Source organism: Epinephelus fuscoguttatus, linkage group LG15 (genome assembly GCF_011397635.1).
Source record: "Epinephelus fuscoguttatus linkage group LG15, E.fuscoguttatus.final_Chr_v1".
NCBI classification, from domain to species: Eukaryota; Metazoa; Chordata; class Actinopteri; order Perciformes; family Serranidae; genus Epinephelus; species Epinephelus fuscoguttatus.
In genome coordinates, this window is record NC_064766.1 from 33,940,614 (window position 1) to 33,964,241 (window position 23,628).

The window sequence follows — 23,628 nt, forward strand, 5'->3', positions numbered from 1 at the left end:
CTGGCAAATGATATTGACATTGTTTGCTCTCAAACCGTCTGTCTGCATTTCTTTAGAGCTATTTATTGAAGTGGATTCTGTTGGGTCTTAAAGCTGCAGTGAAAAAAAGAAAAATAAGTATTTTGTATTCAGCTTTGTGGGGCTATTAATGCAAAGGCAACACAACCTTCACACCACAGTGGTCAGCATAATTTCTAAAACTCAGAAAGGCATTCAAATGTGCGTCAACGGCATTTTGTAATTTCTAGTGATTATCATGTATTAAGATTATTTTTGGCTTTTTACCTCTAGTGGAAAGAAAGCTGAGATGCGATAAGGAAAACAAGGGGGATGAGAGCATGCAACAAAGGTCACAAGCCAGAACCAAACTGGTAATTATTGTGGGTACTGTGTAAAGGGGCAGTTCACCACAAAATCAAAAACCCATATTTGTGTAGTGCAAAATGTTGGAGATATCGGCCGTAAAAATGTCTGCCTTCTCTCCAATATAGTGGAACTAGATGGCACTTGGCTTGTGGTGCTCAAAGTGCCAAATAAATGAAGCTCAGCGTAACTGCCAAATGTTAAATCTGCTCCTGTCAGCTGTCACTACAGACGGAATCGTCACGCCCTCCTCCAGTCACCTTGTCCAGAGCCCAGGACGAGCTCATCAAACGCCTATTGCTCTTCACATCCAGACCCTCAACTTCCTCTTCATCTCATCTCTTCACCACTACCACCAGCGTCAAGACCCAATGGGGGTGGATCCCTAATCTATAGGTCTGCACCACCCTCCTGGAATAGATGACATCATGATGGGGTCTAATCACCAAAAGACTTTTTACATTTCTCATACTTATGCGCACATGTAAATTGATATTCTTTTCCCTCACAGCAAGTCTCTCCTGATTGAAATACATTTGAAAAACTCAACAGCAATGTGTCAAGATAATCCACAGTCTTTCCTGTAAGCAGTTTCATGTAGGAACTACTTTCTCTTTACCACCTGGCAACTGCATCACCTTGCAGAAGGAAACATGTATGAATGAGAGCTTGTGACAGCACGAGATATAAACATAACTGGTGTCCTCCTCAGCTGAGCTAGCTCAGTGGTGCTAGGTGAGCTAGCAGTAGAGGTATGCTTCTGATAAATGCCACTACAGGTAAGAGGGAAAATATGTGTTTTTGATTTTGGGGTGAAGTGTCCCTTTAAATATTTGATACAAAACTGTTGCAGTTGGAAAAAAGTATCCCCCAAAATGGAGAATGTTTTGAGGGCAGTTCCACTTCTTCCTCATCAAAAGAGAATCAATGTGTCTGTTAGTATTTCATAAATTAAACGACCCATATCTGTCAGCTTCTAAAGATCTGGATCAATAAATGAAAGCATGGAGGAAGAGTGACTGACACTTGCTGGATTTCCTGGTTGGTCTATATTTTTATCATCACTACATGAGGAAATAAAATCTACTCAAGGCGACACTGAATTACAACTTTCCTACTGTATTTTGTGTGTTGGCAAAAAAAAAAAAAAAAAATTCACGCACCCACACCCACAGTATAGACACATACAAACCCACCACCAGCACCAGACAAACACCCACTGGGAGAATAAATGGGGCCTGTTAGTGATTCTGTCTTTGGCCTGTGTGAAAGCAATCACTGGCCATCTGGAGCACGGCCCCCTGGGAGAGCAGCAGGTGGGACCCTGTGGGTTAAATGAGCTGTTATCTGTAACCAGTTCACCTCCCACGTGACCAACTTCTGCATCCACATTAGTCAGTTTACCTCCCACATCAAAACCCTCTTCACCAGTTAAACTCCTGCCTCCCACTGGTTGCTATTGACTTGTTTGTCATCGACCGTTATGCCGACAGAGTAAAGTTCCAGTTCGGTGCAAAACAGTTTCACAAGGGAGGAAATTATGTTCACTACAAAAAAAAACTGAAGGATAATCCAACTAACCGTCATCTAACTAATCCCATTAAACAATCATAGACTGAAAATGCAGAAAATCCATATTCTGACATGGCTCACGTCACAATTCTCGTCCTTAATGTCTCATTTCAACAATGATTTTCATAGTTGAAAATAGAAACACAGAAACAAATACAAAGAGGTAAAAATAACTCTTAAGACCCAAACAGCTTGCAGAAAAAAAAATTACTGACTTTGCATCTGGTGAGAAACTGCAGCCTCAGACTGTTTTACAGCAGCTTTTGTTCAGTCCAGATATTCTGGGAATATGAGGCGGCCGTCTCTACTGTGATAAAGTAAAAATATGCACTGATATTGTAAAGTCAGTCAATAGTGACTAAAAAAGCCTTTAAATGTCTTCCCCACATTACATGTACATGTTTAGAGATATTAAAATAAGAGTGACTGTGTGCGGATTAGAGGTGAAAAGGTCAGTTTTACCAGTTTCACAATAAACTACAGTAAATTCCCAATGATTCGTGTTACCGTTCAAATTCTAATTTTCATTACAACTGTGTTTGATTACTGCTTTTTCAAAAACTCACAGTAAATACGGTCCAGCATCAACAAACAGTCTGCCAAGCACATAGCCACATGGTGCCATCTTTGATGTTAATTCACATTTGATATGGTTTCCAATTCCTATGTCATTATTTTAATGTTCATGCAAACAAAAAGTGCATAATGCTGCTAATTTTATTTGTGGCTGTTGATGTAAAACATGGTGACATGATTTCAATGTGTGTATTAGGGGTGTGCCATATCATTTCATTCACAATAATACCGGTATGATTTTAATATGACATGAAAAACCCATATTGTGATACTCGCAATATTTCAGCTTGATGACAGATTGACATCTTACTGTTACCCATAGCAACAGCCCCGGACTTCCCAGACTCTTTTAGCGAGTTACCGCTCAGAGGGAACTCATTCAGCGGCTCCTCTGGCAGCAGCACAGCGTAGCAGACATATAGTTAAAAGCATTTACGCTCAATTAAAACAAAATCAGAAATCAAAAATCAGACTATTGGACATATCTGTGTGTGTGTTGGTTGATAGGTAACATGAATCTGCAGCACAGAAATGCAGAACTAGGTCTGACTTAGTTTAAAAAAGGTGTCACTATTAGATACTTTGTCGATTAGAAAGCACTGACGACCTGATATTTCAACTGCCCTGCTCAGTAGGGATCTTGCTATGAATTGAAAAAAATATGTTTTATGTTTATATGGAAAATATCAGTATCTGCCTCAGACATCCAGTATCAGACAGGCTACACTGCCCACCACTTCTAGGTACTGACAAGGGAAGCACCTTCACTATTACCAGCTATTCTAAAGCAATTACATGTCACTCTGCAGCTCTACTTACTACACCCACAGGTCCATCTACCGGATAAATACTTTCCAGTAAAGCACCACATGGCCACCAACTGTCCACTGCGTCAGACCCCCCACTTTACTGCTACTTCACTCTCTCTGCCAGCTCTCTCAGTCAGACCATGTGCAAGCCTAGCCATAGGCGTGTTATGAGACAATGGGCCCCTGAGCAGGGGTTCAGGCTTCAGGCTGTTGTGAATACTCTGTTTCCAAGTTGTTGTTGTTTTTTTTTTTTAAATTTTGGCTATAAGCTGACGTCAGATCATGACAGGTTCTTTATACGGTCATCTGCTCCAGGCACAGCACTGCAAGTGTCTACATGATACAGCCTACACTGCTACATATAGCTACATGCTAACATCAGGGAAAGTGTTGTTGATTTCTCCCTGATTTTGGATCGTATTCCTGCTGGAACACACCTGGCATGGGTGCAGATCTGATGACAAGTTTGGGGGACACACAATCAGTTGTGATTTTTTTTTAATTGCATGCGTGCAAATCATGCCCACAGAGCGCTTGAGATTGCCAGCATATTTCACGATTTCATAGAGGCTCATCACCATCACCAAGTCATTCAAAAAGCACTACAAAGAGAATCATATGCTTACCTTTACTGTTTATTTCTCTTAAACAGCCAGTAGTACATGGAACCAGCCATCACCCTCCTTTTCACTGCTTCGCTGTTAGTTAATGCTACTTCTAGTTTCAGGGTCTCAGGCAAGTTATGTCCACTCACATTCTCATCTCTCGCCTCTCATGGATTCCCATTTCTCCTCATCATCTTCCCTTTCTCCCAGTATATAGGACTACTGTATACATTTGTTCAATGTCAATCATTTAAGCTATTTAGAAATGGGGGGGGGCAATTTGAATTTTTCAGAATTTGGGGGGGGGGCATGTCCCCCCCCCGGGATCTGCACCCATGACGCCTGGTTGTGTTAAGAAGCTTTTATTTGAGACTTTTCCTGGGAGAAAGTGATGCTATACTCAGTTACAGTCATTCCCTCGCTATAGTGACTAGTGATGGTTATCATGAAGACTTTTATTAACCTTTATTTCACCAGGATGTCCCATTGAGATTGAAAATAAATAAATAAAACAACTATTCAAATATAGTAGCCTCTAGCACATTACCACATTCCTTATGATGCCCTTTAGATCTATTTGAAGATTGTTTAATGTCCAAGGTGCATCGTCGGAGAATGCAGTTTTCCCCAGATCTGTTAAAAGCCGGGGTACATTACTACTACTCTTAACAATACTCCTTATCGATTCTTTTTCATTTCTAAATAATTGCTTTTTAGAAAAATATATTCATTTGAAAAAGAATAATTTCAGAACAGGGTTACTGAATATTTTAAATGGAACTAAATGCTGTTTACAGAGCAGCAAGTCATTTCTACAACAGCAACGTCACTATATAAATAACATTTCTGACATCACAATACTGAGTGAAGTTCAGGTTTTATCAGTAACTATGAGTCATTCCTCCTGTCCTCCTGCTCCCTCTCTGCTGATGTGATTCAGGCTGCTTGTGTCAGCCAGCAGCTTTGTTTAAAAGTATTTGCCCAGTTTTAACATGAGTGGCAAACTTAGCTAAACGGTTAGTCTACATACAGACAGCTGTTTGTTAGCTTATTCGTAACAATTCGCCATTAGCCAAACTCGCATGCTGTCCGGTGGATGAGAGACTGCGGACAAAGCATATTGAAATCTGCATGTTAACACGTTTATGCTTGCTGGACACATGTATTGATGAAGTACTGGCTTTTTACTCGCTAAGGTTTAACTGCACTTCCAGTAACGAGCGTAGTTGCCTTTGAATACTTTTCAGGTTATCTTCACTTTGGTCAGCCCCGGCACAGAGCGCAGGTGAGAGGCTGCAGGATGATAATGAATTAGATCAAAATGTTCATAGTACAGATAAAAGGCCGGATAACGTCGGAGCTTATCAATACCATCCCTAGCATAGTTGCAGAGCCAGACAGTTTTCTCAGGTCAGGAGCTTCAGGAGAAAGGCGCTAAAACTGAGCGTCTCAGACAGAGGGTGAATATAGGTGTTCAAACACAAACAGTATGAGGAAATTAAAGTGTGTAGACCACTGAAGCATGTAAACAAATTACAAGTGTGAACCTGAAAATGAGCAAAATAGGTACCCTTTAACTGACATTCATTCACCTGCAGCGTACAGGACTTACAGTACAGGCACACTTAAAGACAACAGCACAATGAATAGAAATAAATTCAACTGTATCTTAACAACACAGGATTTGCAGCATGTGTACATTCAATTAAAGCAAAAAGCACATTAACAAAATACACCTCTCTTAACCACAAATAAGAGAAGTTCTCTTCGGGCTCTGTCATTGACATGAATGATAAAGCCCTTTGACCATGCAACAAGAAATGCAAAGTGCAACTTCAGGCTGAGGTTCTGGTTTACGAGCCCTCTGAGCACATGGGCTCCTGGGCCTGGGCCCGTTAGGTCCATTCTGTAATCCACCTGTGAGTCTAGCACAACAGATGAGATTAAAAAGTTCTTCATTATTCAGCTATTCCCAAGGCAGTATAATTTATTCATTGTGAGGAGACAGCAAGGACAAATATTTGACACTCTAATGATGGAGGCTTGAACATCTAAAACTATCACCCTTTCTGCTTTTTATTATTAATAAATATTCATTAGACGATTTTAATCTCTTCTTTTATGGTAGCCTGTGAGAGAGTGAAGGGACCCGTCGCTGCGGCGAAAAAGATGGATGTCTCAGACCCTTAAACTCCCACATACTGTTGTGGCGGTGTGATTACTTTAACGCATGCTGAGTGTGTATTGATGAGACCGGGGAAATAACGGGAGGACTAAAGCACTCTGAGCTAATCCGAGCAACGGAGCCTCCAGGGATGAGATTGAAAATTGAATTAAAGGAGGAAGTGACAAATTTGACTCATCCCGCAGTCTACATTTACATTAATATAGGTAGCGGAGGCTGCTTTTAGAATAGTTACCTATGAGTCAGAGCTCACACACACACACAGACAGCAAAGTAAACATGAAAAACCTTGATGCTGTTGAGCAGACCCTGTGCACCCAGACAAGTGAAAATACACCAACACACACTCTGATCATATTAGTAGAAAGCAGCACAAAGGATGGGGGAGGGTTGGGGGTGATGTCAGGGAGACTGAAGGATCAAGCTGAGAGAGTGACATCTTGCCAGAAAAACACTTGAGGGGGGATCTGGTTGTTTTGCGTACATCATGACACTCATCCACAGAAATTACATTTGCAACAGGTTTAAAATGGGCTTTATCAGCAGAGAAATAAAAACACTCAAAGTTTGTCTACTCAGGGCTCTAAATACCAGGTGCATATGCCTGGCTGTGCTCCTAAAATATGAGGTGTGCATGTAATTCTCAGCTCTACAGTACATGCACATAACTTGGTACGGAAAATATGGCGTGCAGGGCAGCCAACTCTCACATACCGAGGCTCACAGTTTTCACACACTCTCATGTCACACGTCCATTTTCTCACACAATCAAAAACAAATTTATAACCGATAATGTACGTTGAGCCACAATAAGAGGACACAGCAAGACAAGACAAAAAAGCACTGTGTAAAACCTAGTGAAGCCAGCCACTGCTTTGAATTTGAAGTGCATCTCTTCCTGCTGTCACGTACAGGTCCTTGGACCGGCCGAAAAAGATGAAGAAAGACTCGCAATAGAGCAGTAATTTATTACACATCATATCTAGTCAGTGGCAGTGCTGATATGATAATAAAACATTTCCATAGAGTGCCCCAGCCCAGAACTGAGTCCTAAAACCTGAAAATGAGCTGGCATTTTAGCACTCCTGGTTCCCTCATGTCAAAGTCAGTGGGTATTTTGACTGGCTTTGCTTAGATGCCTGAAATAAGGTCTGTGGTTAACACAAGCTTAAGAGACTTTGAGGGGTTGCTCTACAACATAAAATACATTGTGAATTTTGAAGCTTTTATGTATCATAAAAAAAAGGTAGCTAAATGAGACGACGTAACATCATCACACCAAGCGTGGCTTCAGAGCCTCGTTGTGGTGGTGATGTTAAGACGTGCGACTGTGGTGCAGTTTGTTTTTAGCCCAACGGTAGATTTTTACTTCCGGTGATTGAATTTAGGCCCCAAAAATGATAAAAGTGGTGTTTATTTTTGAAGATTATCATGCTGAACAAAATGTGTCATTATTTTAGTAGTTTATTTTCAGCAATAATCCAAAATCTAATATTAAAATTGCACTGGCTTTTTGGCGAGGCTGACAGAAAAACGTCATCCTTGGAGCACTCTGTTAGGTTATATACAATTTAAAGTAACTTCACAGTACTGTACAGAGAAATTCAGCACTGTAACATACTGAAAATGTCCTCATTGTTGAAGTCTCACAAATTAAATGATTAAATGTTTCCTTCAGAGGTTTGCTGAAATTTTCGATGTAATCCTGTTCAATATGAGCCTGACTGTGACCATGTAAAATTTGAACTTATTTACTTAATAGTTTTTCCAGAAAATTAAAGGGAGAGTCAAATTAACATCTCAGCACTCTGCAGTTTCCTAATATTTGAACTGTCATATACGAGAAGATGTTTGATTTCATTTGGTTGGATCCAGCCGCAGTCGTTGCTGGTAATGCCAAGAAAGGACAAATACACCAAATGGTGCTGGAATTTTCAAATGTATTTTTTTTTTTTTTGGCACTTTGAGCACCACAAGCTTAGTGCCATCTAATTCCATTATATTCCACACACAACGTGATCTCATCCAAACTTGTCATATTTTGACACTTCAGCAAAAACCCCGCCGTCATTACAGTAACGCGGGGGCTTCTGCCCAAGCATCAAAATATGACAGCAGGGATTAGACAGGCAGCCTTTAGCATTTTAAAGCAGACAGGGTTGGCAGTTTAGGCAACAAAACTATTTGGTTATGGCTGGGAAAAGACTGTGGACGTCGCTAAAAAAACACCTGGCTTTAATAGCACAATCACAGTTGGAGAGGCAGCAGTGTGTCTTGAACACTAGTCTCCTATGTCAAAGTCCTGTGCTTGTTGAACCCATCCACATCCCCTACCACCTGGCCTAGGTGGACTTCAATGCCCTTTAAGCTACCTTTGTTGCTAATAATGATGCGGATGGGTTTACATTGGAGTTTGTGGATAGTCCTCTCACACAGATGCTACAGGGTGTCCACAGTGTCATTATAGTGACACTGGGGACACTGCTAAATGGCTTATTCGATGCCCTGTAACTGAGACCAGGCTGCATGAGACGACAGACATCTGTGCGTCCAATATCTTCAACACTCTGCAACACACGCCAAAACAATCTACACTGATTACAGGTAAGGGCTAGTCCAGACCAAAGATTCGCCATGAGATGACCCCATCTTTGAACGCTGCAGAGAAAAGTTGCAGCGGTGTAAACTAGCTGATCTGAGCTCGACTCAGGCTGGCTGATGGTGTCACCTGCAACTCAGCTAGTCAAATCGCAGGTGGCTTGTTTGGGAATGGAAAGCACATCACCTGTTTCTACAGCCAATCGGCTTGTAGTGAAGTCTAGTGGTCTAGTCAAAGTGACCACAGACAGCATGTTCGCTTGCTGCTGCATGTGCTACCTCCTCAATGAGCCCTCCATTTCCATCCTCACCATGTGCCGGATGGTGGGCTGCTGCTGCTGCTTGCTGTTTGTTCTTATGCCCCTTCAACACACATTGCCACTGACTGATCAACTGGCGCTGGTTATGCATATTATTCTGGCGTATTTATTATGAATACAGTCCAGCTGATGCTTGTTTTGTTTGTTTTTCACCGTTTCATCACTACTACAAATGCAACTGTAGCCAGTATCTCACTATCACTATCCTCATACATATTTAAGAAGCTACAAATTATATTCAGCCACAAAATAAGCCTGAAAAGCTGCAAATCAGAACAGAAATATAGAGAGTTGTTGCACAGAGATGATACACTGTCTCATCGAGTTGCATTGGTGTGAACCAGGAGGTTTTAAGAATGTTGCAGAATGGCACATTACAAGTAGTTGCATGTTTCAACCTATCTTGTTGCAAATCTTTGGTCTGAACTGGGCTTAATTAAGGGGTGAACTGTCCCTTTAAGTAAAGGATTTCAATACTCGTTCCACCGCAGTTTATTTCACAATGCTACATTTTCATTTTGGGTTATTAACAAATGTTTATTATTACAGATTATTGGGCCCTATGTTCTCTGAGTGGTTTTTAAACAGCGTCTAAAATATCTTGTATCTTGGCAGCTAGCTCTTCGGTTTGTGAGTACACTCTGCACAGTACAATGAGCAGGGTCTATTTTAACAGTCAAATGAATTGAGATGGATTCTTTCTGTCTGCAGTCTCTGCAGTGGCCCGTTCAGTGGCGTGCAGGTAACAGCACTATTCGGAAGTGACAGGAGCTGAAATGGACCCAAGCCAGCTCCTGTGTGGGAGAATGTACAGAGTGCTGACTATGAGGAACTAGACCCCCCTGAAGAGACAGCGCTTTTATGTGTGTGTGTGTGTTTGTGTGTATAACGGCGAGAGAGAGAGAGAGATGCTGAGATACAACAGAGACGTGTATGACAGTCAAATTCTATTCAAAATATCTGCGTTTCTTCATGAAGCTTCTCCTCACAGCTGCACCACATGGTGATGAGATGTACAGAGACACTGTTTAATTGTACAAAAACACAGAAATCCTTTAAAGCGGCTGAAGTAAACTGCAAACAGCATGCTGGTATTTACCAAACCAACTGGTCTGTGACTCTTTACACCAAACAATACAAAGGAGAAGAGAGAGGCAACAGATCTCACAGTCCAGTTTTTTGTGGACAGAGTGCTTGCTCACTGCTGTTCAGAGGACAATCTGTGTCTGCATGCTGCACACTGCAAACTAACAGTATGCAAATATATAAGTATGAGGAGTCTTACTCTGTGTGGAAATGTTTCCATCTTATTTTTTTGTTGCTGGAGAATTCATAATTGATCAATCTGGGCAAACCACCTGCCAATGCTTTGTCTTTGTGAGACAGAAGTGTGCTCTTCTCTTGCACCACTACAAGCGTATTTTTACATAATTTTTTGTTGCAGTAGCTTAAAATATTCATCAACCGCAGACATATGGAAACAAATACAAAAAGGTGAGAACTGGATTTGCTCAGCGGTAAATCTTCATAGTCAGGGGAGCAGGTTGCTCAGAAATAAACACACACATGCATACATTCAGAAAGGCCGGCAGCTTGTGTGCTGTGCATCATTTCCGCGGTGCTGCAGTGCCCTGTGGCGGGGAGTGTGGTGGGGGGGGTGTATAAGGTGCGGTGTATCGGCTTTTCCTCTCCAGGTGGATCATGACTTTGATCCTCGCAGCGGCCAAATCCTCAGGTCTCCCGCTGCTGGAAGAACATGAACATGCCACCTCTAACATGCGCTCCGACAGAGACTTACCGCACACTCATTTAAGCACGTATGTGTGGTCAGGTAAACACAGCATACCCACCCACATACACACGCACACCCCCACAAACTAAATGCACATGCAGGACCTATGGAGCACGCTTGCCCACGCTTCTGAAAAGAGAAAACACATGCATACGTGCGAACCCAATGACACATCTAGACCTCCTACACCTCTTAAAAAAGCAAAAAGAGAAGAATTCAGATGGAGGGCTGCAACACTTCGACACCAAGTTACCACAACACAGTCTGTCTCTTTTCTTTTCAGTCTCTGCCAGCGTCTTCTCCACATTTACCTGCTCCATTCCTCCATCCCACGAGGCATTGGGGAGGCAGACAGCCACTGCTGGCTGTCCCAGCATGCAGTGCACCTGACAGCAGTTGTAGAAGCCAGTGACCCATGCACCAGACCCTGGTTGCTTTCCAACTGTCAGCCGCTGCACAAAGGATCTCTGGTGCATCTCCGCACAGGACCGCTTGCTGCTTAAAATAAAGAGCCCTGTTCACACCGCCTTTTTTCACGAATATCTTAATGGCTATAAATAGCCTGTTTATTCTCTGTTTTACTATTCCCTCCAGATAATGAGTTCGGAGAGGTTAGTGGGGATGCTTTCTAAGAAACTTCCAAGAAATCTGTTTGGTGCAGTGGCTGCCGCTGTGCACGATATATGAATGGCTATCATTTACATATCAAATAATTGTTTTTTGCACAAAGGGAAATGTAATCATGGCCATTTGCACTGTAATTATATCCATTATTCAGCTGTTCAGCTCATTTATGTGAGAAGTTATGATACCCGCCACATGTTATCTCAATGGATTGTCACAGCAATGCTCATTGATTTTAAAACTCCAGCTTCAACAGGAGTCATAAATTAAAGGGGCTATTTTTGTTCCATTGCCTTGGTGAACGCTTCAGTCAATCAGCTCCTGATTCCAATCAAAGATTATAAGCCAGACACGTATCAATACTGGAGGGAAATGGTATTTTTAGTGCAGTGGCTGTGAATGAGATGACATTTCTATGCTGCTTCCTCGCGGAGAAGTTATCAGACAGATCTCTATACTCTCTATCTGCTTCATGTCATCCACTCAGCTCTGCTATACAGCATCAGTGCTCCTGTGCTGCCAAAAACTCATGCAACCACACGACTGAAAAATCCACTGAATCTTGCTGATGGCAAACAATAAAACACAGAAGATCCTTTTGTCAACACTTGAATGCAATTTTATAACGCAGCGACGCAAGCAATAAACCGTCGCTTATCTGATTTAAATTTGTGGCTAATATCTATCTCTGCGTATCATTCCGTTTTCTAAGAGGGAAAACACAGATGCTTTGTTTTACCAGAGGGGAGGTGTATGATGAATAGTGCTACCACTTTGTAGTTGGAAAGTATCGGGACACAAACTGCACAATCAGAGAGACACACATGCATCTATTTTTGGTGTAATGGACTGGTATGCAGTGAGTGAATGGTAAAGCCATTGATCTGAGTGCTATGGTCAGAGGAGAGGGAGGGGGCAGACAGCACGCTCCAATCCTCAGAGACTCCGACTGCCATTTTACATTACTATTGATCTTTGCACGGAGACACACAGCATGGTATCGATCTTCACACCAACAAAGAAGAAACACCTCTGTACCACTTGGGCCCAGCACAGCTGCACGAAGACGGGCTGACCGAGAGATTGCGCACATGTGAGACACAAGAAAGAAGAGAGGGAAAGAAGATGAGAGATAGCTGCAGTCACAGACTCACAAATCAGGGTGGAAGGACACTTTAATCCACTGGTGACTGACTGCCAGCCTATCTGTCTGGCCCTTTATCTGAATATAGATATCCCTGCGTGGAGTGCTCCAGGGCATCACTGTCAGTCCTGCACTGACATGAGTGGGGAAAACTGGTGCATGAGGCAATTAATATTCAGAAACACTCCACTTTTGGTTCATGAGTAAAAAGGGGCCGCTCTTGCAAACAGGAAGAGCTGAGGGGGAAAATGACACGTGGGGGCATGAGGGGATGACGAGATCTGCAGAAGAAAGAGGGGAGATAAGGAAGACACGGGACGTGAGCGAAAATACGGTAGAGCTCAGTAAGCAGGGTGAGGCTCTAATCTTATGTTTCAAGGATATTAACATCTTAATCATGACCCATTAGGCCACACATAAAGTGATCAGAGATAGCCACACATGCATTTTCTCGAGCTGAACAAATTAATCTGACATGGTTTAGTGAAAGCTAAATTGGTAAGAATTAATTATTAAGGCAGGCCAGGCAGAGGCTGAGAGTGATGCAACACCTGTGGATCAAGGTGCATGAATGGAGAGCAGCAACTACAGAGAAAGCAGACGTCAAGAGAATAAAACCAGCCCACAGAGACTATTTGATTCGGATTTTTTATATATATAATAGCCTAATACGATATATTATCCTATAAAAAGCTGCACATACTCTCCTTTCGTCCTCATACAGGACACAGTTGAGCAACCGGCAGCTGTGTCTCCATCCTCCGGGCCACGCCGGCATCCATGACGCCCCTCCATGCCCGTCACGACTGAAAGCATCATCTATGACCTCATGCGAAACTCACCAAAGTTTGCTGATACTGAAGCGTCCGGTTTTCTGTCTTGTCCTTGGCCATTGTCGCAATATCCTCATTAAGACACCCGATCCGAGACACTCTGAGGAGTTCCAAGTCTAATTAATCTGCGGAGGAGGACCCGGCGGCGCGGCTGCGTGCCATCACATGTGCAGCGTGTAACAGGTTTCTTATCATGAGCCCTCCCGCATGATGCAAAGCTCCGCCGTTGCCGCTGTGATGTGCGTGTGTGCGTATGTGTGTGTGTGTGTGTGTGTGTGTGTGTGAGCCAGATGAGAGTGTAGCCGGCTGTCGCCTCGCAGCAGCGCTGGTGCGGTTTGACTGCAAAACACCGCCTCCCTCCTCCACTCCACTGTGCTACTGTCTCTCCGGAGTTACTGGATTTGATGATGTTTTTGTGCTTTTGTGTGGAGGCGTGTGCAGGTGCAGGTGTAATAAAACCCTGTTGGGATAAATGACAAATGATGGAGTGTATGGTATGGGGTTTTTTTTTATTCCTGCGTGGTATTTCTCAGCTGTCCTTTGCTCCCGATTTGAGTCATCACTGGATTGATCAAGTGTGATGAGTAATTCACAAGGGTGAGGCTCGTGTTGGGCGGATATATGGCTCTGTCAATGTCATAAAGACATCTTTACAACAGCCCTTTAATAGGCTGTCCCTTTAGTAAGTGAATAAGAATGGTGGCTGAGCACCCATTAGTGACTTCATAGCAGCCGTGCCCTTTTACCTCATTCCTGTACTTCATTGTCATGTAGCCTCTCAGGATGAGTAATTTTAAGTGAGGTGGCTCCAGTGTTTTGCACAATCACTCCCTGCAGTTTGATTTCAGATAATCTGTGTAAATCTCATCCTACTATTTTTGGTCTCTTTTCAGTGAGGTGTTCTTAAAGGGGCACTTACGTTCATTAAGATAAGGCTCTCACAAAAGTCAGATTTAATCAAGAATGGTCAAAGTCTATGCAGCTGAAGACAAGATGTTCTGACTTCTAGTTCCCAGTAAGGGTAAATATCCAAAAACCGGATCTAAGCCTGTATTTCCCATGATGCAACTTGATGTATTTAATTACACACCTCCTGCAACTTGAGATATCCCTGCTGACATTCACAGTATATTCCGCATCCAGTTGGGTACCCACAGCAGCGGATGACCCTCAAAAAAAGGTGATTTGGTATTTGAGATTTAAGAGTTTTAACGTTTTAATCCCGTGACTACTGACTCTGTGTGTCGGCCCTGCCTTCGCCATCTGGAATATGAGAGCCGCTTCAATCAGGTGCATCATTAACAGGTACGTTAGACTGCTGTGCAGATGTGCTGCTCCCTGTTATGAGAATAGGCAAAAAATATTCCTTTAAATTGTTTTTCCTGAATTACATTTGTTTTATTTGGACAGTGGGTGGTGTAGTGGTTAGCTGTCGCCTCACAGCAAGAGGGTACCTGGGTTGAACCTGGGGTGGGGGAGCTCCTCTGTGTGGAGTTTCCATGTTCTCCCTTTGTCACTGTGGGTTTTCTCTGGGTACTCCAGCTTCCTCCCACAGTACAAAGACATGCAGGTTAATTGGTGAATCTAAATTGGCTGTAGGTGTGAATGTGAGTGTACACACAGTGTACAGATGAGTGACAAGTTTAAGTGGAAAATCTGAAGTGAGCTTTCCAGCGATTAATGATGAGCAAAAATGAATGAAAATATCTTTTTGAACAACTCTATCGAAAGTCTGAGTGCCCTTTCCCATTTGCACACTTGCTGTTATCATATGGTACTGCTCATGCTGCCTGCTGCAATGAGTGAATAAAAAGTGATTGAATCAGACTCGAGTCCAGACCTCCATCAGCCAAGGACAATGGTGCATTCAGGTGCTTCTCGCATGGTCCTCCTTCTGACTTTGGTGCGTTCATGAGCTTTTAGCTGTAATGTGGCAACAAAATGGATTTGTTGTCTTTTATCGCACAGTGTGATTAAACAACATGTTAATAATGAAGAGCAAAGGAGACAAATTAAGTGAGCCATGATTGATGATTTTCTGACAAAGGCAGCACAAGGCTGTGGGGATGTCTGCTACTTGCCCTTCAAAGAATGACGGATCGTCGGTCGGTGACATTTCTGTAACATCAAATTAAGCTGACATAGCCAACCTACACACAAGTGGGAGGTTAAATCAATGCATTAAAATGAATATTTTATCTTTATTAATGTAAACTGTGCAGAGTTTGCATGTTTTCTCCTTGTCAGTGTAGGTGTTCTCTGGGTACTCCGGCTTCCTCCCACAGTCCAAAGACATGCAGGTTAATTGGTGACCCTAAATTGGCCGTACGTGTGAATGTGTATGTGTTAGCCCTGTGAAAGTCTGGTGATCTGTCCAGGGTGTACCCCGCCTCACACCTGATGTAAGCTGGGATAGGCTCCAACCACTAACAACATAAGCGGTTAAGGTAAATGAATGAATGAATGAATGAATGATGTAAACTTATACATGATGACTGGTAATGCATTAATGTGGATATACTGTGACAGACTGTCATGAAGAAAGTGACATGATATTTTGCAAAAAGTACCAGAACTCTCGATACATTTATACGAATCAGCTCGTAGGAGCCGATACTGTGAAAAGACTCGGTCCTCCCATCACTGCCACCAGCAGCACCATCCATAGGGCACAAAGGGTGAATAAATTAGTATGAACATTATGTGAATAACATGCACCTGTCTTCACAGACACCAGATCTCAACAGACACCATCATCCTTGAAACACCAAATGAAGAACCACCATGTGGGAGAATGGTGTTCAAAGGCCCATATCAGTGCAATGGAGCATTGAAGCTGTTCTCATCGTGGCCCCACACCTTACTGAGACACTTTATGCTGGGATTAATGCATTGCCTCATATTCAAGTGTATTTCACACAAGAGAACCACATGCTTCAACTATTGTCTGCCAAACGACCCCACAAGGAGCATTTCATAGTGAAGTGCTGTGCTCATGGGCACCACAACAGTCACTGTAGAGGCTCATGCGCCATAAACTGCCTCGTGTGTTAGTGTGTGTGTGTTTGCAGACGCACTTCTCGGGAGAGATTGCATTCAACACTGAAAGCTCACACATGAAGGATTGTTACGCTCTCAGATCACTTCTGTTCCTCAGATGACACATGTATTACAATACTGTGAGCTCATCTCTCTGGGCTTTCACCAAAGGCTTTTCGGAGGTGCTACTCACAGGCAGCAGAATCTATTGCACTGACAGATGTGGAGCCAAGTGAGACTCGCACCTGAAGGATAACCACTGTTTCAAGAGTTCACTGCTACTTCATCAGGAGCCAGACATCCATCATGTTTGCCAATATGCCCTCAGTTGGATGGATTATTCAGGAAGTTCACATTTTCAGGAAGTTCAGAACTTTCTCAGGCCGAAGCAGATAGAGTCGCCTTGTGCACTCTTAGCATAAAATTGTACCACCCAAGCAGCAGGTTACTGATGAATTCAAGCTTTAAATGGATGGCAATACATTAAACAATTTCACTGGTCACAGACCAGCATGCATTTGAATATCAAACTCTCTGATCCCTTACAGGTTAAAAGACTTAATTCCACTGGGAGTCAATGCCTCTGACGGGCTGACAGATAAAACAGTCCTGCACAAGACTGCAGCTGATTGGCTGTTGGCAAGGCAACCAGTTCAAAGCGCCAGACCACAGGCACCAGAATGAACCAGAGCCTCTGGGACCACTGAGTATTGGGAGGGATTTCACCCGAACACACACATCATTCACAAATCTCATTATTCATGCACTTCAGGTTCGTACACACCTTGCGCCTACAACTCGTCCTCACATCATCTCCCTCCTTCATAACTGAGGGTAAATAGTGTCTCTGACTTCATTTTATCATGGAGCCGGCAGCCACAGACAGGCAGGGGCATGCTGTGGCCCCGGCAGCGGAGGAACTGGGTGCCCTGCAGCCGCAAGCTCCAGCACACTGACCCACATCCCTCCATCTCTGCAGGATGCTTTAGAAATATAAACCACCCACCTCTGCATGGAGGTTTGGTACCAAAATACGGGAGGAAAAACAATGTGTCTCCTGTCCTGTGTGACAGTGAAGAAAACTCAATACCACATGATGAGAAAGCACAGGAAATGGTTTTAAACAAATGGTGTTGTGATAAGAATTGGGTGAAGGTTTGGTTTAGTTTAATTCTACATTAATTCATCATTGTAAGCAAAGATATTTTAAATTCAAGGAGGTCAGAGGGATAATCTCAGACTATTTCTTACATTATATTATCTTTTTTCGTGTAATGTAAGTTTGAAAGTAACAGTAAAAATAATTTAATCTGACATTATGTGTGCATTTTCTCACAGACATTTTACTGCAATACATCTGTATTACAGTACAAAGACCTTGAGTCCTTGGTGCACAACATTATGCCAGTACAACCACCTGTGCCCCTTTTTGTGTTGCATGGCAAGTTTCTCAATTGTCAGTCATTCCTGTTTGTCCTAGCTAAAACAAAATACTTAAACTGTCTGAAGTAACCACAAAATGACACCACGTCACCAGTAAATACTCCACAAAACAATCAGACCTTCAATTAACATTTGCCCTTGAGCCAGAGATGGACAAAGTTCAAGAGACACTAAAAGATTAGACACTTTGGAGAGAGATAAGAGACGGAGATGCATCTTGTCAGGACGCAGCACACTTACGGTTTCCCCTGAGTCTGCTTTCCTCCTCTTTTTTTTCTTTCCTCCTCGGGCTACGGATTCAAAACCGTCAGCTGCGTCCCTCCATTGTGCCTAGGCGGAACAATTAATGGAATAAAGGGCACACAGCTACAGGTTGCAGCGCACGCTTAATCGACGATGTGATCGGGCAGCAGATGACTCCCGGAGAAATCACACTTCACTCCGCCGGTAGATCCCAGAAACCGGCCCGCTGCTGATGCGCAATCCAAACAGCACCGCGCCAAAGTTGTCAACGCGGCGCGTAATTACCGGTTTTGCGCACAGCGGAGCAGGCAGCTGCTGGTTGGCTTTGGAGACGAGGAGCGACAAACAGCCGGCCGCCTGAGTGCGCGGCTGCATGGGACTGTGAGGCAAAGAAACTCTGTGATAAGATGCTACAGTCTCCTCATCGGCTCCAGTTGAGGTGGGAGGGAGACAGCGGGGTACCGGGTGTCGTGTCCGTGATGCAATGCGGGTACCGTCAATGCCATGGCCCGCAGTTTTCTCCTTGTGTGCAGAAATCCAGGCGCTCCGGTCATTATCCGCGGAGCCGCGGCGCACATTTGTCTTAATTAACGGCGGTCGGGATTGTCTGCAGAGATAGCAAGAGGCTTGAGGGGAGAAAAAGAAGGCATGTGTTCTGTGTCCATGCTCTCTCTGTCTCTCTCCCTCTTCCTCTGCATCTCCCCCTCTCTCTCTCTCTCCTTGTAGCCTATGTGGCAACACACACATGCACACACTCTTGGGGTTTAATATTAGACGTCATGCGTCTTAATCATGGCACGCATAAACGGCTTGGGCGCAAATAGAAGAGGGCAGGGGCTCAGTCAATGTCCAGGCTGAGGTGATGGGGTTAAGCACGTGTGCTCCGAAATGAGGATGGATGGTGCATTCCCCCATCTTTTCTCTTATCCATGCAATTGACAGCTATTCCTCAACCCCCCGTGCGTGGCAATTGAATTGGAGCGTTACCGCGTCTTCCAGCTGCGCCCCCCAGGCATAACAACCCGATGGACGATTGCATGTATCCGGGTGAAGACCGCTCGTTGACTTCTCCTCCTATGTGATAAATACAGCCAGTGAGGCTATTAAACAATCCTTGGAGGTGTAATCACGTTGGCAGTGATTTCACCTTGTCCTCTCTGCAGAGACCACATGCTTGTAAGAATACATGAAGCAGCTGAGTCAAAATGTGTTTTTACAAAAATAAAGTTAGAAAATGAAAATCCTGGCACAACTTTAAAAGCCTTAGTGAACCTAAATGTGAAAACAGTCTGCCTCAACCCTCTGTGGGATTGTGGGTATATCTGAAATCTCTTAAAACACTATTTTCCAAGTCCCTTGCGTGAAGTTAAGTCACCACAAACAGACTACACACCCACATGTAGTTTACACACACCCACATGCTGTGAGCGGGCTGTGTAGCTCCCTCTGACACCAATTTTGTCAATTATATGGACCCAAGCTGCTACCACTATTGGCTGGAGCAAACCTTGACAAAAAGTAAATAGCCTCCAGCAGTAGAGCCCAGATTTGATGTCAGCTGTGTAAATGGAGTCTTTCACAATAATAAATCATTAACCTTTTAGTCAGCAAGCGTGCTGTCCCCTCAACGCTCTGAAAGCCAACTCTGGCTGAACGAGAAGCAAAATAGTCTTGTAATATCAATGAAATGCCATTTTCAGTCTGTAACATTTTGTTAAACTGCACGGCAGGGAAGTTGGAGTGCATCCTGCTCTCGGGCTAGATAACACTCGCACTTCCCACCACTGAATGAGAAGGTGGGAAAACAAGTGGTGAGAAGACAAAAAGGACACACAGCTCCTCCACAGTGGACACAGGGCGATTTCCACCTGGCACATGTCTTAATGGAACAAATGTGGATTCTTTGGGAGCAGCCGAGCAGGGCATGGCTTTAAGCAGTGAGTAGTGAGTCCAAAAAGTTTGACTTGTGAGAATTTTAATGCACTAATGCACTGACGCCTGGGATTCAATGTGTGTTCATGTGTTTGTCCAGGACTCCTGCTGCTCTGTATGGTAGCCTCTGAGGTGTGGGATGCTGAGACCAAACCCATAGAATTTGTGTGTAATAAAAGCGCCAGGAGGGCTATGAATATTGTGGCAGAGGTGGAGAGAGCACTGGTGAGGATATGACTTTTACAGATAAATTTCCCCACCATTTGTCTGTCTCTCTTCCACCTGCTGAGGTGATGTATCTAATCTTCCTGCCTGTCTGTTACCTGTAGTCTCGCATCAATGTGTCTCTTTGTAGTCCACCTATTTGTCTGGCTCCTGTCACCTGTCTCCTTCCTTGCAGAGTGACTGTAACGGCTCCGCGACCCTCCCCACACCAGTCCAGCTCCCCTGTACCGAGCTTCATGTAGCATCCTGGGGAAACAAATCAGTATGTTGGCACATGTATGGTCCACAATCCTCTATCACAGTGGTTTTCTATTGGTTTAGGTGTTTTAGCCTGTCTTTAAAATCTTTTTCTGTATGTGTGTGTGTTACCATAGCACCAGGAGAAGAGAGGTGACATAGTTGCATCCTTGAGGCTTCTTATCGAAGGTGTGAAGGTTGTGAGGGCCCCAGGCCAGGCAGGATGTGCCACTTTGCTACTGCAGAGACTGGAGAACAACATCAACAATTACCTGCTTATTCTCACAAACCTTCAGCTGAGTGTAAGACACATTCACAGTGACAGAATGCATGCAACCAAGCAGTGATTTTTGGTGATTTGCTGGTGAAAAGAAGTGTACATGTTGACATTAAGATTGCTACGAATTTAGTTGCAAAGTTTCTGGATGTCTTGGGTACATATAATCATTTAAATAACTATATTCACAGTCAAGAGGCTCCCAAATGCACATCATTGAAAAGCTTTTGATCGAGCCCAGGCTTGTCACAAACTTCCACTTCTGATTTTATCATCTGGATGCCTTGTGACCTATAAATCCCCAAATCAAAGCTACCCGGGCTCAGTCTGTCCTCGTCAGTCACACATGGAGCCAAGTAAAATTCATCAGGGTGCCGATGAACATTCACACAAAGTGAGTGAAAATGTGTTGATGGGCTTCTCTCTCACTGGTTCACATCTGATTCAGAGGCATTATCAGTTTCCTCTGGTGTGGAAATATCCTGGTTTCTCGTAAATCTGTGGCTTTGGGGTGTGATGATGTAATGCTGTGTGACCCCAAGCCTTCCTTCCTCGGGACAGGAAGAAGATAGCAGTGCATACTTTCCTACTGAGACACAGTGCAAGATGGATGTCCTGTGAACTGTGTTTTACATAGTATCTTAAAATTTGGAAGGGTTATTTGGGGATTTCAGTTTTGTAAGTGTTACTATCAGTAAACAGTGCCATTTTAAAATCTTTGTTTGATGTTATGTCACTGACCTTTGGATAACTTCCAGCCTCCTGTTTGTTTTACTCACGGTATTTCTGATTGATTCCAACAACTATCTTTATTGTTGTGTTTTCTGTTTGGACCAGCAGGGGCCAGTGGTGAGTCCAGCAATGTCCTGTGTTCCTCGAGGCACCCAGAGTCTGCGCACAGTCCTGTCGAGTTACAACCAACTGCTCTCAGGCAAACTGGAGCGGTTCATGGTTAACCTGCAAGACAGATGCATTTCCCAGTGACACAAGAGCAACTTAGGTGGATGCAGTGTTCTTTACAAACTGGGGGATGAGCTCCAGTGGGACAATAAAAGAAGAATGAAAATCCATCAGAGAAAAACAGCCAATGTGATCTGGATATTCTCCTCACCTTGTTGCCTTTATCAAATTTCAAATTTGGGGAATGTTTTCTTTAGTAGTGACACCATAAGAGTAAAATGAAGTAAGACATGCTTCTCTGCTGGTCATTAAGAGGAACTACAGCCGGGAAGGATAGAAGTTAAAGGCAGCAATATGTTTGCAATGATAATATTAAGGGACAAAATAATGTATGATGGGAGTGAGGTGTTTGGTATCATACCACATAAAACTAGGGAAGCTTTAAATTTGGTTGTAGGCCCATAGAACCAATGCAAGTCTATGAAAGCAATCATTGTTTTCTGGCCAGATTTGTAGTTTCCCATCAGTCTGTCTCTCTGTTGTCCACCTATTTGTCTGGTTTCTGTCACCAAACTCCTCCCTTGCAGAGTGAGTGTTAAGGCTCGGCAACTCTCCTCACACCAGTTCAGCTACCCTGTACCAAGCTTTTTGTAGCATCCTGGGGAAACAAATCAGTATGTTGGCACATGTATGAGTCCACAAGCATCTACCACAATGGTTTTCTCACTTGCTTACTGTTGGTTTGAGTGGTTTAGCTTGCCTTTGCTTATATCCACTAACACATTCCATTACATTTCGTTTTCAATATATGTAAATTTCAAACTTGTGAAATGTTTGCTTTTGTATAGTGTGACTCTTAAGAGTAAAATGAAGTAATACACCCTTCTCTGCTGGTCATAGAGAGGAACTACAGCTAGACAAGACAAATAAAAGACAGCAATATGTTTGCAGTGATAAAATTCAGTGACAAATGAATGTATGACATGAACGCAGTTGTTTGTATCATTCTACATTAAACTAGGGATGCTTAAATTTGGTTGTAGGCCCACAGGACTAATACAAGCCTACAAAAACAATGTTTTAATGCCAGATTTCTTTTGCTCCTTTGTCAGCAGTACAAAGGTCTTGCAAAGTGGCTGGAAACTCACTGCCCATATCCAGAGCCAAAACAGTTTGATTTTCATTCTGGTATTTATGCAAATACTGCTAGACTGTCCTTGCACATTAGCTGAATTTAAAAAAAACACACACATACATGTTGGTATGAATTTAGAAAGCAAATCTAGTCTATTCTCAATGCACTTTTAGATCTTTTCTGTTTACATTTTATTTTTAAATATTTCCTGTAGTTGTGTGCACGTTTCTATGCATTGCTTTTTTCTAATTCAGGAAATCTATGTTAGATTTACTTGTGAATTTCTTTGTGTAAATAAATACCCTGATTTTGCATTTAAGAGGACATTTTTGCTACAGTAAATACTGATACATGCTGTTTATTATACAAAAACTTTGCAACACAATATGTAATAAACTCTGATTTCATACTGCCATTTATTTGATTACTCATTTGTTTATTCATGTATTTGTTTATTTATTTATTTAGGTAGGTAGGTCACAGGTAAGGTAGATTTTTATAGCTAGGCTAACGCTAATTAGCTACTTGCTAATGCTAACGGATATAAACAAGGATTAATTGAGAAGAAGAGCAACTGATTGGATGAGACCATCACGGGCGGTGACGTCACTTTTTCATTAACCAATCGTCATTACCTGCAGAGTGTGAGCCGGGCGCCGTGTAAGGGAGGTGCGGAGGCTAATGGCGGCTACTCCACTGGTGTTAGCTAACCCCTGATTCGACCGTTAGCAAATGTCACCATAGCTACAGAAAAGACGTTGAGGTTATCTGAGCAC

At 43.1% G+C, this 23,628-nt stretch overlaps 1 protein-coding gene across 3 annotated transcripts in view; it reads right to left on the reverse strand.

Moving 5' to 3' along the window:
- The window catches only part of LOC125901858 (chloride channel protein 2-like), a 68,626-nt gene extending 45,000 nt beyond the window's left edge, over positions 1-23,626 (reverse strand). Inside the window, exons 1-4 of one of the 3 annotated variants that reach the window (XM_049597815.1) lie at positions 23,488-23,626; positions 21,559-21,774; positions 20,673-20,788; positions 20,461-20,549 (exon numbers count right to left, since the gene is read on the reverse strand). In XM_049597815.1, the coding sequence (XP_049453772.1) occupies positions 20,461-20,549; positions 20,673-20,700 (117 nt within the window). In that variant the 5' untranslated portion in view covers positions 20,701-20,788; positions 21,559-21,774; positions 23,488-23,626. Of the gene's footprint in view, positions 1-13,430; positions 13,787-18,143; positions 19,132-20,460; positions 20,550-20,672; positions 20,789-21,558; positions 21,775-23,487 lie in introns of those variants that run through there. The other 2 variants (XM_049597817.1, XM_049597816.1) reach the window with 2 other exon arrangements.
- Between the last annotated feature and the right edge of the window lie 2 nt (positions 23,627-23,628).